The 16,347-nt window shown below is 39.8% G+C and overlaps 1 protein-coding gene and 1 pseudogene across 1 annotated transcript; both read right to left on the minus strand.

Moving 5' to 3' along the window:
* Positions 1 to 317: 317 nt before the first annotated feature.
* Positions 318 to 10,449, minus strand: pdzd7b (PDZ domain containing 7b). The gene is made up of 16 exons (XM_053238507.1): positions 10,335 to 10,449; positions 8,669 to 8,944; positions 8,221 to 8,355; positions 7,879 to 8,053; positions 7,215 to 7,391; positions 6,114 to 6,261; positions 5,492 to 5,552; positions 5,021 to 5,407; positions 4,755 to 4,907; positions 4,545 to 4,657; positions 4,360 to 4,451; positions 3,883 to 3,974; positions 3,509 to 3,580; positions 2,889 to 3,410; positions 1,988 to 2,088; positions 318 to 1,235 (listed from the first exon to the last, which is right to left on the minus strand). The coding sequence occupies exons 2-16, from the start codon at positions 8,769 to 8,771 to the stop codon at positions 1,092 to 1,094; spliced, it is 2,475 nt and encodes an 824-aa protein (XP_053094482.1). The 5' UTR covers positions 8,772 to 8,944; positions 10,335 to 10,449; the 3' UTR covers positions 318 to 1,091.
* Positions 10,450 to 10,570: 121 nt separating this feature from the next.
* LOC113527154 (peroxiredoxin-like 2A) lies at positions 10,571 to 16,347 on the minus strand (annotated as a pseudogene).

Genomic DNA, 16,347 nt, shown 5'->3' on the forward strand with positions numbered 1-16,347 from the left:
TTTTGTGGTAAATATTTATTTCTGACTTCACTTCACCTGTTTAATATTGAATTAATCTTCGTGTACATGCACCGACACGGAAAAACTACAGATATCAGATTAACAGAATACATGCGCTGAGTAACCTGATTACGCTGCTAAAATCCTGGTTTCTTTATCAGAACAGGTTTAATCCAGAATTAAATGACACCTGAATAAATCCGATAACTGCTAAAATCAGATGATCGTTTTTGTTTTTTTTGGTTTTTTTAGTTTTTATTGGAAGCGATTGCTTTCAAAAATTTCCCAACATCGGCTTTGGGGGTTTTTTGGGGGTTTTTTTTTTGTTTGTTTTTGGTAAAAGTTCCAAATAAGTTTCCAAATTCAAAGAGCTTCAACTTTTCAGAAAAAAGCGCTGAGTGACATCAACGTTCGACCAATCAGATCACAAGTTAGGGTGTCGAGCAGGAAAAACAAACACGGAGGACAAAGTAATGGTGAAAATGAGTGGAGTATGAGGAGTTTTTTACGACATCAAATACTGAATCAAAAAAACATTGCAGCGCTGCAATATAACTAAACATGGCAGCGCGTGTATGTTTGGGACGTTCGCTGGAACGTGATGCAACGTCTCACTTCAAGCAGCTCAGATTCTGCTTCCTAAGCTACAGCGAAGACAAACAAACAACCTCCTCATCACCAGAGTTACACTGATCTTTATTACGTCTGCATCACTGAGAATAAAACACCTAATGTAGAGAGCAAGATAGGCTAGTTAGCTAGCTAGTTAGTTAGTTAGAGACTAGCTAGGAGTGGGACAAGGTAATGATTTAGCTCAGAAAGGGCGATACCTCGGGCCTCTAAAACATCACCTGCGTCACTAAAAGCTGTAGAAGTGGCTTTTAAGATGGTTCAAGGTAGTGAGAAGAACGGGAGGAGAACATGTTAGAAGCAGTGCTGGAATGCAGCTGTATTGTATTTTGCCTTCACGCTGTCACTTATGGGTGTCGTGACGGGTATCATTATGTGTCCGGACGACGTTTCTGCACACTGAACAGTTCAGCAGTTTATGGTAGAGTGATTTTCAGCACGATTAAAGCATTGATTGTGTCTCAGGAGTGTTTAGGGACCTTCACCACCAGCTCCATGGGGTCGGTGTGTTTGTTGCTGAAGGCTTGGCGGATGATTTCCACCGCGTCCTGATGCGTGATGCCCTGCAGAGATACGCCGTCTACTGACACCAGCTCAAAGCCAGCCTGAGAGAGAGAGAGAGAGGGAGAGAGAGAGAGAGGGAGGGAGAGAGAGAGAGAGAGAGAGAGAGAGAGAGAGATTAAAATAAATCAGATTCACAATGACAAACAGAAATGACTAAACTTCTGGGTCACATATTCCCCGGCTATACCATGAATTTCTCCCAATAAAAGAAATAAATCACTCCGTGTCATGCTGTTATAGGAAACTAATCAAGGACGGGGTGGTGTGATGAAGTGGAGTTACTGTTATCAGCACATCCTGAAGTGTTTTATTCCTCTTACACCATAGCAATTACAATTTATTTGATTATTAATTAACAACATGTCATACTTTTCATCCATTTATAGTTACATTTAATGTAACAAGTTGACTTAGTTCCTGTTCTCACTTACGTTATAGCAGCTAGAAACATTCGTTTCCTCATCAGCCTCTGTTTTTTTCTCTCTTTTGAAGTTAATAAGACAAAAAAACTGTAAAACGTAAACTCGTCTCTGTTAAATTGCTGTGGTCTAAGAAAAATAAAACACCTAGTGACATGATGTTATAGGAAAATAATCAACTTTGCGATGGTAGCAGTAACTCCACTTCATCACACCACTCCTGTGTTGAATATTTTACTATTACAGAATGACATAGAGTGGTTAATTCCTTACATAACATCTCCTTAAAACCTGATCTGTGATCTATTAACAGCAACATGTCACTTTTTTTTTTCGTAGTTAAGAGCAGTCGCTTCCTAAAAAATGGATTTTACCTTCAGCATGTTGTTAGTAGATGCAGCTCCTCCTGGAAATATCTTCTCGATCTTGACCACAGGCTGCACTCTGGACTCCACGCCACCCGAGATACTGATCCCTGTTCGTTTCAGAGAGCATGTTATTGCACGTACAGTCCTAACTTTAGCAAACAAACCTTGAGACAGGAAAGCAGTTACACCACAGAGTGTGTTAGAGGGTCTTAACTGGCTCTACACCACTATGCTGCTGAATTCTGGATTCTGATTGGTCAGAAAGTGTTGATTAATTTTCAGCCTCTTGTTCTATTACGTTATCGTTTCTATAGTAACAGCTCATTCACAGGGACTCGTTCGGCGGACGATTCAGATAAGTTATTTAAAAACGTATAATCGATGATATGGTAAAGTTTTCCGTAACATTTATGGAAGGAGTCTCCAGTGTCAGCGCTTTGTAACAGTCAGAGGTAAAGCTGTAACTTTTCCGACATCTTCAGGACAGAAGAGTTTATGCTTTTTGCGGTTTCTCGGTATCATGACAAGTTGCGGGTTTTTTTTTGTTTTGTTTTTTGTTGTATTAACTTTAAGACAGAGAAAAAAGAGAGGCTGGTGAGGGAACAACTGTTTCTAGCTGCTATAAGGTAAGTGAGAACAGGAACTAACTTGTTTTATGGACGTTCCACAACATTAAATGTAACTACAAATGGATAAATTGCTATCTTTGGTAAAGTACTGTGGTATAAGAGGAATAAAACACGTCAGGATGTGCTGTTACTGGAAAACAACCAGATTCAGGATGTTAGCAGTAACTCTACGTCATCACACCATCGCTCCATCGCTCATTATTTTACTACAACAGCGTGACACGGAGTGGTTTATTCCTGATCCACTGTTGGAACAAACAGCACAGATGTTCTCTCACCCAGTGACTGCTTGGTTTTGCTGATGCAGACGGTTTTGAGTTCATACTCCTGATCATCACGATGTTCTTGCGTTTGCTTTTCGCCGCTCTGTGATCTCCTGAGTGGACCGAAGACCTGAGACAGCAGTGGTCTCCTGTGACGAGGAGTGTCCACTACGGTGAAGAAAACGTCCCGTTCTGCCTTCTCTTTTTTATTCGCTTTGCTTTCCGAGTGTCCGTTTCGGAAAGGAGACCTCCCCCTTCTCGTGGTGGTTTCGAGCTCGTCCTCCGTGGTAGGAGCAGAGTGTGAATTTTGGGTCAGTAGCCAGTTGGGGATTGTTGGAGATGATCTGGGTGGTTTGAGGGATTCTGGGTGAGAATATGAGTCTACAGGAATGTCCAGCAGAGGAGTGAAGGACACTCGGTTAGGTTCCTCCGTCTCGCTTTGCGTCTGAGACACATGAAGACGCTGTAATTGTTCCAGCAGCCGGTTCTGTCTGTCCACGTCCTCGGCTGCCTGGAGCTCGAATCCACCGTGCTGGTCTGAAACATGCACACACACACACAAACACACATACCCTGGAGCATCTAGAGTCTAACATATCACAAATATATAGTACTGTTCTAATCCTAGGTCTCACCTGGAACAGGTGTGATGAGGTGGCGCTTGGGGGCGTGGCCTGCCTTGGGAGATCGCAAAGGGGACGACCGTCCTAAGAGAAAAAGAAGAAAAAATAGTATTTAATCTAACACGTAATGCTCATCGAGACCACTCAAAAGTACACCTGGTTTGGGAATTGAATCTGATTCAGTAGCTAGCTAATATAAAATTTGCTACATACTATCAATTCCCTACTTATTTTTTATTATTATTTAGCTTTAATAAGAATAACAAGTCGTGAATTCCAGTGCTTTCGACACAACCACATAGACAACTCTTTCATATATCAAGGTAAATATGAAAGAGTATAAAGTCAGTAGCTGGTAACGCTTTGAGCCGTATTTTCTAGCTTACGAGAGCGTCTCTTTAATATGTGGTAGGCTTCCTCCTCGAAGGGTTTCACCATGCTGTTAAACAGCTGAAGATCCTCCTCAGGGACAAGCATTCTGAAATCAGGGCAGGAGAAGAAACTATAAGTAGACGTAAGCTATTTTGGTCATAGAATACATTTCCTTAGAAGTGTGCAATATTTGTCACTACTCAGCAAAGCTGTCCCAGGCCATCTAAGATGTTATCTTCATTTCTTTTATTAACAGTAGAAAGTTTACTGATGGAAACAATGACACGAAATTCCCTCTCATGCTCCAGGGATCATCCTGATGGCAGGTGTGTGTGTGTGTGTGTGGGATGCTTTGTTACTCTCAGGACACAATGATATAATCTCTGTAATATCAATAAGATTTTAAAGTATGATGTTTATTAGAGAAGCTGAATTGTCTTTATAGTAAAATAATTTAATTTAAAACATAACAATGTTTCAGCTTTTTTCACCTGATCTCCCTCAGTAACAGGAGTTTCTCCGGTCCATTCAGAATGCTCAGCAGGGGGAGCACTAGAGACTTCAACTCTCGCTCCACTGTATACTGAACAAACACAGAGGAAACTTCATATACACCAAATACCTCTGAATGAGGAAAGGGGCTGATTGGCGAGTGAGCGACGTCACACACTATTACCCGCTTACAGATCTCCATGAGCACGGCTACGTCTTCCTCCTCCAGCAGCTTCGTGGCCATTTCCTCCACCTGAGTGAGCACTTCCTGATCGGACAACCTGCTGCTCGTTGTACCTTCAGCCACAGACCATCATTATGAGCAAATTCATCCCAGAGAACACTATTTTTCCTAAACACACACTCCGTTATCCGTTATACAGTAGCATCTTACCATGACTGGGCTCGGGTCGGGATGGAGATTTGGAACGCTCCCTAGATGAGCTCCTCTTCCAAAGCAGGCCGAGGAAGGTTTTGGAACGCTGCAACGGGATCCCACCTTCTTCTCTTCCTTCCTTCTGCTTCTTCTGCTTCCTCTGTTCCTCTTCTGAATATGTGTGTAAGAGAAACAGGAAAGCTCAGCTTTCACATTTCAGATCTAAGTAAGGATCAAATTGTGACTAGTTACACAAACTATGGCTTTGCACATATATGTCCGACCTGAGACAGTCATGTGACTCTGGGTCCTGCGGATAGGTGGACCAGGTCGGCTTAGCGCCATCAGGAGAGACGTTTTCCTCCCCTCTCTTCTCTCGTCTCCTCCTCCTCCTCCTCCATCGTTACGGATAGCCGAGTCCTGCAGGAACTCCGTTGGGCCGCGGCTCAGACTCGTCTCTGCGTGGAAGTCTTTTTCGATGGGATCTGTGAGAAACTGGCCCTCTGTGAAGCTGGACATGTCGGTCATCTGGGACCTGAGGGGCAGAGAGAGAGGCAGCGTGGCCTGGGAGAGACCAGCGACCGAGCTGACGGGGGTTCCAGAGGACAGAGAGGAGGCAGACGAGAACGAGTCTGACCCCCGCGATGAAGAATGGAGCGCTCTACTGCTTCCTAAAAGATAATAATAGATAATGTCTCAAAAGTTCAACAGAATTATTCATGAATTATGATTCAATCCATAGTCGGGTTTCTTACGTTTATCAAGCCAGCTGTACTCTGCCACTAGCTCTTGATAAGCTGGGTATCGCCCCGCCTCCTGTCAATCAAACAAGACTCAACTGAATTAATTTTTTTTTATATAACAGTTTTAACAATAGACATTGTCACAAAGCAGATTCAGATCCCTAATGAACGAGCCAGAGGTGACAGTGACGAGGAAAAACTCCCTGAGACGACGTGAGGAAGAAACCTTGTGAATTCTGGGATGAGCACAGGAACGTCTTTATGATTACAGCAGCAGCTCTCAGCTCTCCAGGTGAGACACGTGTGAGATATTTAACACTCAGGAATGTGTTGCTTTTTTGCTCACAACCTTCTGGTGATTAGTATAAAACTGTATACACTCAGCTATCACTAATCACAGATCAGGTCTGAGCTCTAATGTGTGTATTAAAGTGATAGTTAAACCCTTTAAACGCTTAGCACCTGATCCTACAGCATGGTAAATAATGCATGCAGTACCTGGCCAACACACACACACACACACACACTCTAGAGTACAATACACTCACAGATCAGATGCTGCTTTGCCTTATAAACTTACTGCAGAGCATACATGTGTGTGTGTGTGTGTGTGTGTGTGTGTGTGTGTGTTCACTTTGATAGTCAGTGTGAGGTGATGTTTGCTCTTCAGGACTTCCACAGCTCTGCTGTGAGTGATACCCTCAAAGCTCACACCATTGGCTGACAGGATCTGATCCCCCATCTTAATCCCGCCCTGCTCAGCCAGTCCTCCTGGATCCAGCCTGCACACACACACACACACACACACACACACACACACACACACACACACACAAACACAATGAACAAACGAAGAAAAAAGCCAAATCATTTCATCACACATATTTCTATTTAATACAGATATAAATATTGGTGAAATATAAATAATATATATAATATGAGTAAATAAATAAAAATCTATTTAATATAAATATAAAGACTAGTGTACTTTTTTCATCGAAACTCCAAAGCTGCTCACTCTGAGACATAAAGAGTGACTCTCACTGGGAGAGTCTAAACAGTCAGACAGACAGACAGACAGATAAACAGACACACAGGCAGACAGATAAACAGACAGATAAACAGACAGATAAACAGACAGACAGACAGATAAACAGACAGATAAACAGACAGATAAACAGACAGACAGATAAACAGACAGACAGACAGACAGATAAACAGACAGATAAACAGACAGATAAACAGACAGACAGATAAACAGACAGATAAACAGACACACAGGCAGACAGATAAACAGACAGATAAACAGACAGATAAACAGACAGACAGACAGACAGACAGATAAACAGACAGATAAACAGACAGACAGATAAACAGACAGATAAACAGACAGACAGACAGACAGATAAACAGACAGACAGATAAACAGACAGATAAACAGACAGACAGACAGATAAACAGACAGATAGACAGACAGATAAACAGACAGACAGGCGGATAAACAGACAGACAGACAGATAAACAGACAGATAAACAGACAGACAGACAGACAGATAAACAGACAGATAGACAGACAGATAAACAGACAGACAGGCGGATAAACAGACAGAAGGACAGGCAGATAGACAGATAGACAGACAGATAAACAGACAGGCGGATAAACAGACAGAAGGACAGACAGATAGACAGATAAACAGACAGATAGACAGACAGACAGGCAGGCAGAGGTTCTCACTTGGAGACGTAGATGCCGAGGCCGTACTCTGTTCCTCCGCGGATGTTGAGGCCGAGGCAGGGCTGTGAGAGAGACGTGTGCAGGTGAACTGTACGACACAGAGCGCCGTCTGTGCGGCTTTCTGACAGAGACACGCCCCCCTCCTCTACCACCATCCTGCGGTGGATCAGATCTACCCTACACACACACACACACACACACACAATTAAGCAAATTCACCTTTTTTTAATAATCTTATTCACTTCCCTCAGTACAGTTCATTGCCCTGGTTTCTGCAGCTGCGTTTCTGTTATTAATGTCCAAACTACAGCCAAGTTCCACGAACAACATCAGATACAGTCATTTAATCAGTGAGACGTGTGTGAACAGCGTTACACTTTATAATGTTTAACAATGTGGCTTTCAGCATCACAGCAAAAAATATTAAACATCTTAATTCATTTCTTAATTAACATCTTAATTCGTATCAAATAAATTAGGAATAAATTATTAATTATTAATCTAATAAGCAATCATTAACAAATGATCAAATCTATCTATCTATCTATCTATCTATCTATCTATCTATCTGTCTGTCTGTCTGTCTGTCTGTCTGTGCGGTAGTGTGTCTTCCTCATAACTCCCGCCCGTGGTAAATAAGTAAGAACAGGTGTGTGTTGCTCACCAGGTGGTTTTCTCATTGGTGTATCTGATCCCAGGGACCCGCCCCACTCTCTGAAGGACCAATCGGAGGCGGCGGTGGCCAGTCAGCACTTTCACAGCGCTGCTCATGCTGATGTTCTCCAGACTGATACCATTCACCTCCAGGAGCTTATCCCCTACACACAGACCTGCCTGCTCTATACACACACACACACACACACACACAGAGTTCTCTCTCACACACATAGAGTTCTTTCTCTGTACACTACTAAATATGGTTAACGAATGGAGCTGCAAGTGTCGCTCTCTCTCTCTCTCTCTCTCTCTCTCTCTCTTTCACACACACACACACACACACACACACCTGCAGCACTGTTGGCCTCCACTTTGCTGATGAAGATGTTGAGGCCGTGCTCGGCTCCTCCACGAACACTGAAGCCCAAATGACCATCTTCTGTCTGATCCACTGTTACTGCCACTGTCTCGCCATGCAGATCACCTGCAACACACACACACACACACACACACCAGAGCTCTGCTGAATTCTGGATTCTGACTGCACACACAATCACACAATCTCTCTCTCTCTCACACACACACACACACACACACACACACCAGAGATCTGTTGAATTCTGGATTCTGACTGCACACACAATCACACAATCTCTCTCTCACACACACACACACACACACAGACACACACACACCTCAGAGCTCTGCTGAATTCTGGATTCTGACTGCACACACAATCTCTCTCTCTCTCTCTCTCTCTCACATGCACACACACACACACACACACACAGTCTCACCCTCTATGATGGTGTTTCCACCAGTTGGCCTTTGTGTTGGAGACAGAGATCTGTTTCTGTGGTGACCCTGGTGTGGGGTTGTGGGCCGCTGTGGACTCCCCATTGCGTGTGTGTGTGTGTGTGTGTAAGGGTCAGCAAGGTGTCCTGTGGTTATCCTGCCTCATTTCCACTCTCTATCTCCTCAAAATGCCAGATATCTGTCCACACTCACTTATTTAAGTGATCAGAACCTAAACACTTCCTGGAAGAAACCGAACTGCTGGTAAAGTATTCTTTCTAAAAGAGAGAGAGAGAGAGAGAGAGAGAGAGAGAGAGAATAATTATGGATAAGGTTGTAGAACACGTTCAATCAAGAAGACATTTTTACTTTAGAGGTTTTTTCACCATTTTAGCAGCGCTGACTGGTAAAGCGTAAGTAAGCTCCGTATTAGCGTTCCGAAGGTTGTGGGTTTAAATCTCAGGACATGAGCAAAGAACCATCAGGGTTTGGATTTGATTCTTCCACAGATAAAAGTCTGGTAAATGATTTCAAGATATTATTGCACCCTTAAACACTGAATTTATCTGTAACATTAAAGTAAAGTTTAGAAATATTAATCAAAATTACTGTAGTGAATAAATCACTGTTAAATAAAAACATCACCTTGTCTTCTGCACACATTTGAATACTTAATAAAGCTAACAATCTAGTCTTTGATGATGTTAAATTTTATGTTTATAGCACAGTGCACAGAAAGATTTTTACACAACAGTTCATTAGAAAATACATTTTTAATTGTTTAACCAAGAAAACCCAGTGGGCTGGGTTGTTTCAAATGTATTTTATGTAAGTTTCAGTATAAAATATAGCATAAATGTAACGCATCATCATTTTGGTTAATTCCTCTGTTAATATGATTATAAAAAGGAAATAGGAATTGAGATTGTAGAAAAATACTGATTTTAAGAATTTTTACAAATGTAATTTCATATATTTCCACTCTAGTACATGTGGTTTATAAGGTTTATAAAGGAAACTTTATCATATAATAACACATACACTGAATATCAGAAATCAAGCTTTTTTAAGAGCCATATGTCGTGACGTCATTGTGAAGTGGGCGGGGCTTGACGTCGTGTTAAGCTTCAAAACTGTAACTACTTTTCTGTTCATTTTTTTTCTAATGCTATTTTTTATTATTGGACTTTAATGGAAGATGTGCTATAGATGTAATTTATTTTTTTAATCTGAAAAATAATTGATGTGACCTGTAGTATGTCGCGTTAATGACTTCCGGTCTGGTATTTTATATCTCTCTCGCGCGCGCCGGGAACTTGAGCATGACCAACGACACCGTGTGGATATAAAAAAAAAGGACATATAAAACATATAAAACATGTCCTTATCACACAGTAACGTTTATCAGACCCGTATATATTTCAGAAAAAAAGTTATTATTAATAGCTAAGTTACAGGAGGGAGAAATAAAACACGCTGTCAGCGGTTGCTAGGCAACAAGTGAGCCGCTACGTCAGTCTTCACCTGTGTCGCTTATAAATGACAGAAACTGAATAAACAAACTAAATAAATAGTCGTTTTTAAACAGAAATATGCTGTTATACTCGCCAACACAGTCGATATCAACTTATTAATGTCTTTTAAAAAGTGTTGCGTTCTTTTTTTTACCTGATATTGTTGGTTGAAAAGGCCAAATGACTCCTCCATTCATTCCAGTGGCAGCTCTAAGCCCCGCCTTCTATCGCTGATTGGTTGGTACGGTTGTGTTACAGGATTACTATTGGATGAAATGGTGTCAATCATCTCGGTCACATTTGAGGAAGGCAAGATAAAACTACAATGACATTAATTCAGGCTTAATTGTGCGTTTAATTAAATAAAAAATAAAAATGCACAAACTCCAATGACTTATCAATCAATAATCAATTTATTTCATAAATCAGTTTATTTCATATATTTATTTCATACATATATGCAGTTCTATCAACTGGACTATTGTCAAAATAGTGTTTTCCATGTAATTAGATTGTGTCTAAGCTACTTATTAGTCCAGATCAATGTTTATGATTAAGTGTGTAGTTTTGTCCTGCTATAAATGCATTAATAAGTATCACAGGTGTTTTATAGAAAATATTAAAGTGTATATATTAAGATAAAAACAAACCTTCTGATCAGTATCAAGTATGTAATCTTGATATTAAATATAAATGTGCTTTTTGATTGCTAACAATAAATGTAAAAGTGTGTTTTATATTAGAGTACTTACAGTGTATGAATGAAGTAATAAACACAAAAGAGTACAAACAGTAAAATAGTACATCTGCAGTAAAAACACAAAGAATTCTTATATGAAAAATAAATCAACTAGGCAATCATAAGAGTTTTTTATGCAGCTATTTCCATTCCATTGCAATTAACAATTCAGATTCTCGTCTCTCGTCTCTTCGTGGTGTTAGATTCAGTGCAAAGATGTTCTTTTCGAATTCTATACCGTATCACAGGGTGTGTTTCTGTGTTTCGGGAGAGTGAGGCATCAAAACTGCTCGCTCCTGTAGAGAGTTTAGAGTCAGTCTGTCATTAACACGCTCCCAAACCCTTCATCATTACAGAGACACACTGCAATACATTTACCACACGGATAAGAGGGAAGAATTAACACAAATAACACAGCAAGCCCAAACAGCAGAACAGATCCAAGGCTTTTCTATAAGTACAGAAAAAACACACACACAGCCCAGAAACACACACCTGCCAAAAAGTAAAGAACCTGGTGTGTCACTATTTTGTAGATTCATGACATCAAATCGCAATTAAGTCCATTTCAGTTACAGGATTTAATACTACAAAATCTGGAAAAGTTCAGGGGGGTGAATACTTATGCACAGTGCTGTATAGCACACTGAACTAAAAGGAAATGAAAGACCATTACTCTGTACCCTATTTAGTACACTTCATGTTCTTGAAGTGTCTGTAGAACTGATTTGAGATCAGCGCTGATAGCTTTAGTCAGCTTTCTGCACTTTCTGTACTGCTTGTAACACTGATCTGAGATCAGCTTTATCACCAAACTCCTTCTCCTGGTGCTCCATTAAAATACCCTGCAAAAAAATATACAGAAATATATAAATAAATCATATAATAGATGATTTATATCATCTGATAAAAAAAAAAAAAACACCAAAATGAATAGAGATATAACATAAAAGGTGGAGCATCACCTGATTCTCTGGACCAATCACATAAAGGCCTCCAAGTATAAACCCCTCCCCTTTCGTGTTGCCCTGGTAACCTTTCCTCCAGGCGCGCAGGATGTTCCGCCACACGCTGATACGAGTGAAGCCCAGAGTCATCATCTTCCTCTGCCTGGGACTGTAAAAAAATTGCTGCAGCGTACAACGAACAGAAAAAAAAAATTACAGAACAGATTTCACAACGTGCATCACGATTTGATCACAAATTTCAATTCATTCAAAGTGATTCATTCTAAATGAATCATGAGTCATTTGATGAGCAGAGGCAGTTTTCAGTCTGTATTCTCACATATTCAGAATGAACTTCTGTTTTTTTTCTCCATTTTCCCCCAATTTGGTCACCTGCCAATTCCCACCCACCAGCCAGCTCTGTCCTATCATGTGACAGCTACAATCCCGGGGAGGGTGAAGGCTAATGTGTGCTTTCTCCGAGACACGTGAAGCCAGCCAACCAGATCTTTTCAAACTGTTGCTCATGCTGCATCACAGGGCGGCGTAACACACTCGGAGGAAAGTGCTATCCGCCCTATTCTGCATACATGAACTCACAAACGCCCGTGAATGGCTAGTGTCACTTTGATTGACAGGGGAGAGAGATATGTCCCTCCCACCTAGACAGCACAGCCAGTTTTGCTCACCTGACTCCCAGCTACGGGTGGCTTTAGTGTAGTCGGGAATTAAACTAAGGATGTCCCGATGACAGGGGAACGCTTTTCTGTTTCTGTTACAATGAAAACACATGTGGCAAAGGGGCAAATAATCTAAAATATCTGGAAATGATCAAATATATATCTACAATCCAGGTATTAAAGTTCACAGACAGTTAAGGCAACTTCATTCAATATGGACAAATCCTACAGCAAATCCTACAGTGGCTGATTCTCAGGAGTAAGAAAAGGTAAATCATTATTCTGTTAAATGCTCACATGTCCAATTATTGTCAAAATTATTTACTATCAATTTCCATAATTAATTCCAAAAAATGACTACATTTATCCCATGTAGTAACTAAACAATAAGCACCAACATTCAGAAGGAAATTTTAAAAAAAAAAACTGCTCAGGAGAGCAAGAGCATTGAAAAGATATAAAAGACTATAAATGTAAAATGTAAAATAAAAAAATGTGTGTAGTTGTATACGCAACTCTGCTCTAAATAGAAATGAAAATATAAATGAAATGAAATAGAAATAGAAATGAAAAGCAAACTTCAGTGCTTCTTTGGAATCTCAGACCTTCTCATCCAGGAAGATTTCTCCGCTGAAGTAAGGTCTGAAGTTGTGTATCTCTGTACTGATGTTCTCCTTCACCACGGCGTACAGAGGAACACCGATCTCATCCAGCTGAGGCTTCAGAGAGGACAGCTCAGAGGCTTCCTGTTATTAAACACACACACACACACACACACACACACACACACACACTGAATAAGGGACACTACAGTATTCCTTTTTTATTTTATTTACTAATTTACTTGTAAGGGACAAAGCCAATTAATCAACAACACTGTACATGTGCTGGAATTAGCCCTAGTTCTTTCTTTCTTTCTTTCTTTCTTTTGTCCCTGTGTAGATGTAACAGGATAAAAATATACCTAATTAAGTCTTGTTCTTCCACCTCATAGCGTGTGCACACACACACACACACACACACAAAGTACAGACACAGGGAATAAAAATATTACTCACAGCCTATATATTATTGTGTTACCAAATATCATGATTTTTGTATCTGTGAGGCATTAAAGATGCAGTGTGTAACTTTTGGGGATTTGGCAACTCCTCCTCCTGGTAGAAAAAATGCATTATTGCTGCTCTCTTATTTTAGTTTGTAATGTAAGTTCTGCTGCTCTGGGTGAATCTGTGCAATGCGGGGTGAAGGAGTGTGTGAAACAGTAAACTGGAGGTTATAAGGTTGTATTACGTGTTAGCTACGCTTACATTTGGAGTACGGGACAAGTGTGTAAACTTTACTTCTGAAATACGTACTGAAGCTTTAAACACTGTGAAACATTGAAACAACACCAAGAGTTCGGTTTTATATTTAGAGAAACTTGCGCTTTGGCTTCAGTAGTTTATTAAAAGTGTTTAAATGCAGTTGTCTGATTCACACCAGCTGGATAAGTTTACATTTTTTCATTTAAAATATAAAAATGAAAGAGAAGGACCGTCATGTTTACATATCACAGCATACTGGTATATCAACACAAAGAGACACACACACACACACACACACACACACACAAAAAAAAAAAAAAAAAACCCCACACACCTCTCTGCACAAAGATCATCCCGGTCGTCTGACGGCCATGATCACGGCTCCGGTTTTCTTCCAGAGTGTGAGTGCTTTAAAGCTCTTCTCTTCTGCGTCTCCAATGTTCACAACACAAACACACAAAACACATCAATTAACAACTGAATAGGAAAATTCCTGTTGTGTAAAACAGAAAAAAGTTAATAACAATAATGCAAACCGAAGTGTCAGGATACTACTACTACTACTACTACTACTACTACTAATAATAATAATAATAATGATAAAAACATAATAAAGACTGATGTAAAAAAAAAAAAAAAACGCCGAACTATGAAGTTGAGTTCATTATGTTCTGTTAGACAAACACATGGTGTGTTTAACTGACATCATTATAAATCCTCTAAAATGCAAAATTCGAACTTCATAAATGGAGAAATGTTTATTATTAAATATTTAGTGAATGAATAGATGGTAGAAATGATTTTATTTTATTGGAATAATCTACACAGATCTAACCTAATCAGAAAGTTCAAAATCTTTATCTCACTAATGAAGCACTTTAGGCGCCACATATTAATGATTTAATATTAATTAACACGAGCGCTGTCTGCAGTATGACTCTGTTATCTGTTATCTATAGGTACAGTTACTTATTAAATCAATCTTATTCATACTGATAGTTCTAACTATATTAAAAATCATTTCTGGGGAGGAAATGATTATTATTTTATTATTTTTTCCCCTTTTATTTTTCTTTGATTTTCCTTTTCTGTTAAGTATTGTTTGTAGTATCTCCATTTTAGAAACATCGTATGCAGTAATTGTCAAAGTACATGACAATGCGTGTTTGTGTGTGTGTGTGTGTGTGTGTGTCTCACCCCCCGCGGTGGTCCTCAGTTCCGCGTTGGCGAGTGTGTCCAGCGAGGTGGGCTGTGGTTTAGTCAGGAACAGGTCGGTGTTGAGCAGCAGGACACAGACAGTGATCACACCCACAGCCAGCAGCCACACATCCACACTAAACCCTGCTATATTCACAAACACTGCAGAGAGAACATGCAAGTGTGTGTCAATAAGCGTAAGAATAAGACACAGGAAGTGTCCTGCAACCTGAAGAACACAGCACATAACTATAAGCGTTTGTATTTTTTAAAAAAAATATATATAATGCAACCAAATATTCACACTTTCAATCCACTGGTATGGAAGTTTGTTGTTTGAATTCTGGATTCTGATTGGACAGCTACAAATCACAGGTTTATATTAATGCGCTCGTTCTAATACGTTATCGTTTCTATAGTAACAGCTCGTTCACAGGGACATTTTACGGCGAATGCTCCACATCAACTTTGATATTAATATGGTGAAGTTTTCTGTAAGGAGACGTTTATTTAACATTAATGGAAGGAGTCTCCAGTGTCAGATAAAGCAGTAAAGATTTCAGGACAGAAAAGTTTTTTACTTTCTCAGTAACAAAAAAACAAGCTTAATTTTGTCGTATTAACTCCAAGAGAGAAAAAAAGAGAGGCTGGTGAAGGAAGGACTGTTTATAGCTGCTATAACATACCATAAGTGATAACAGGAAGTAACGTTTGTAGATGTTCCACAACATTAAATGTAATTTAAAAAAAAACAAATAAAAGGAGCTACGTGTTGTTCTTTAATCAATACTAATTTTAATTGTTGACAAATCACTGTGGTGCAAGAGGAATAAAACACTTCAGGATGTGCTGTTATAGGAAATTAATCAACCTCAGGGTGGTAACTGGAACTCCACATCATCACACTGACACATTGTTGATTATTTTCCTCTAACAGCACAACACCAAGAATTTTAATCCTTATTCCTAACTACATCTACTGCACGATTTTGAAGAAAAGTGTTATTTAGATTTAGAAATACTCACTTTTCGCTGGAGTAGAATTCAGACACAGGAGTTAGAAGTTTTTGTCACGTCTCATGGCTGCGAGTTCATCTGTTTCATCTCTCACAGTCACGACAGCGGCGTCACGACCGAATGACTTCATATAAAAACCCATAGAGCTCATTTGCATAAGGAAGAAATCAGCCAATCAGGAGCTGTCTCATTTGGGCAGGGTTAGAATGTGAGCTCAGTGAAAACACACAACATAATAAAAGAATTGTGTAACCAAAAATGCAATGTCCTACTTATTTTT

Source organism: Pangasianodon hypophthalmus, chromosome 12 (genome assembly GCF_027358585.1).
Source record: "Pangasianodon hypophthalmus isolate fPanHyp1 chromosome 12, fPanHyp1.pri, whole genome shotgun sequence".
Lineage (NCBI taxonomy): Eukaryota > Metazoa > Chordata > Actinopteri > Siluriformes > Pangasiidae > Pangasianodon > Pangasianodon hypophthalmus.

Coding starts and splice junctions, on each gene's coding strand:
- pdzd7b (XM_053238507.1), bottom strand. CDS start 8,771: ATGGGGAGTCCACAGCGGCCCACAACCCCACACCAGGGTCACCACAGA. Junction 8,356..8,668: donor TGGAAACACCATCATAGAGG/GTGAGACTGTGT, acceptor TGTGTGTTGCAG/GTGATCTGCATGGCGAGACA. Junction 4,452..4,544: donor TCATGGAGATCTGTAAGCGG/GTAATAGTGTGT, acceptor GTGTTTGTTCAG/TATACAGTGGAGCGAGAGTT.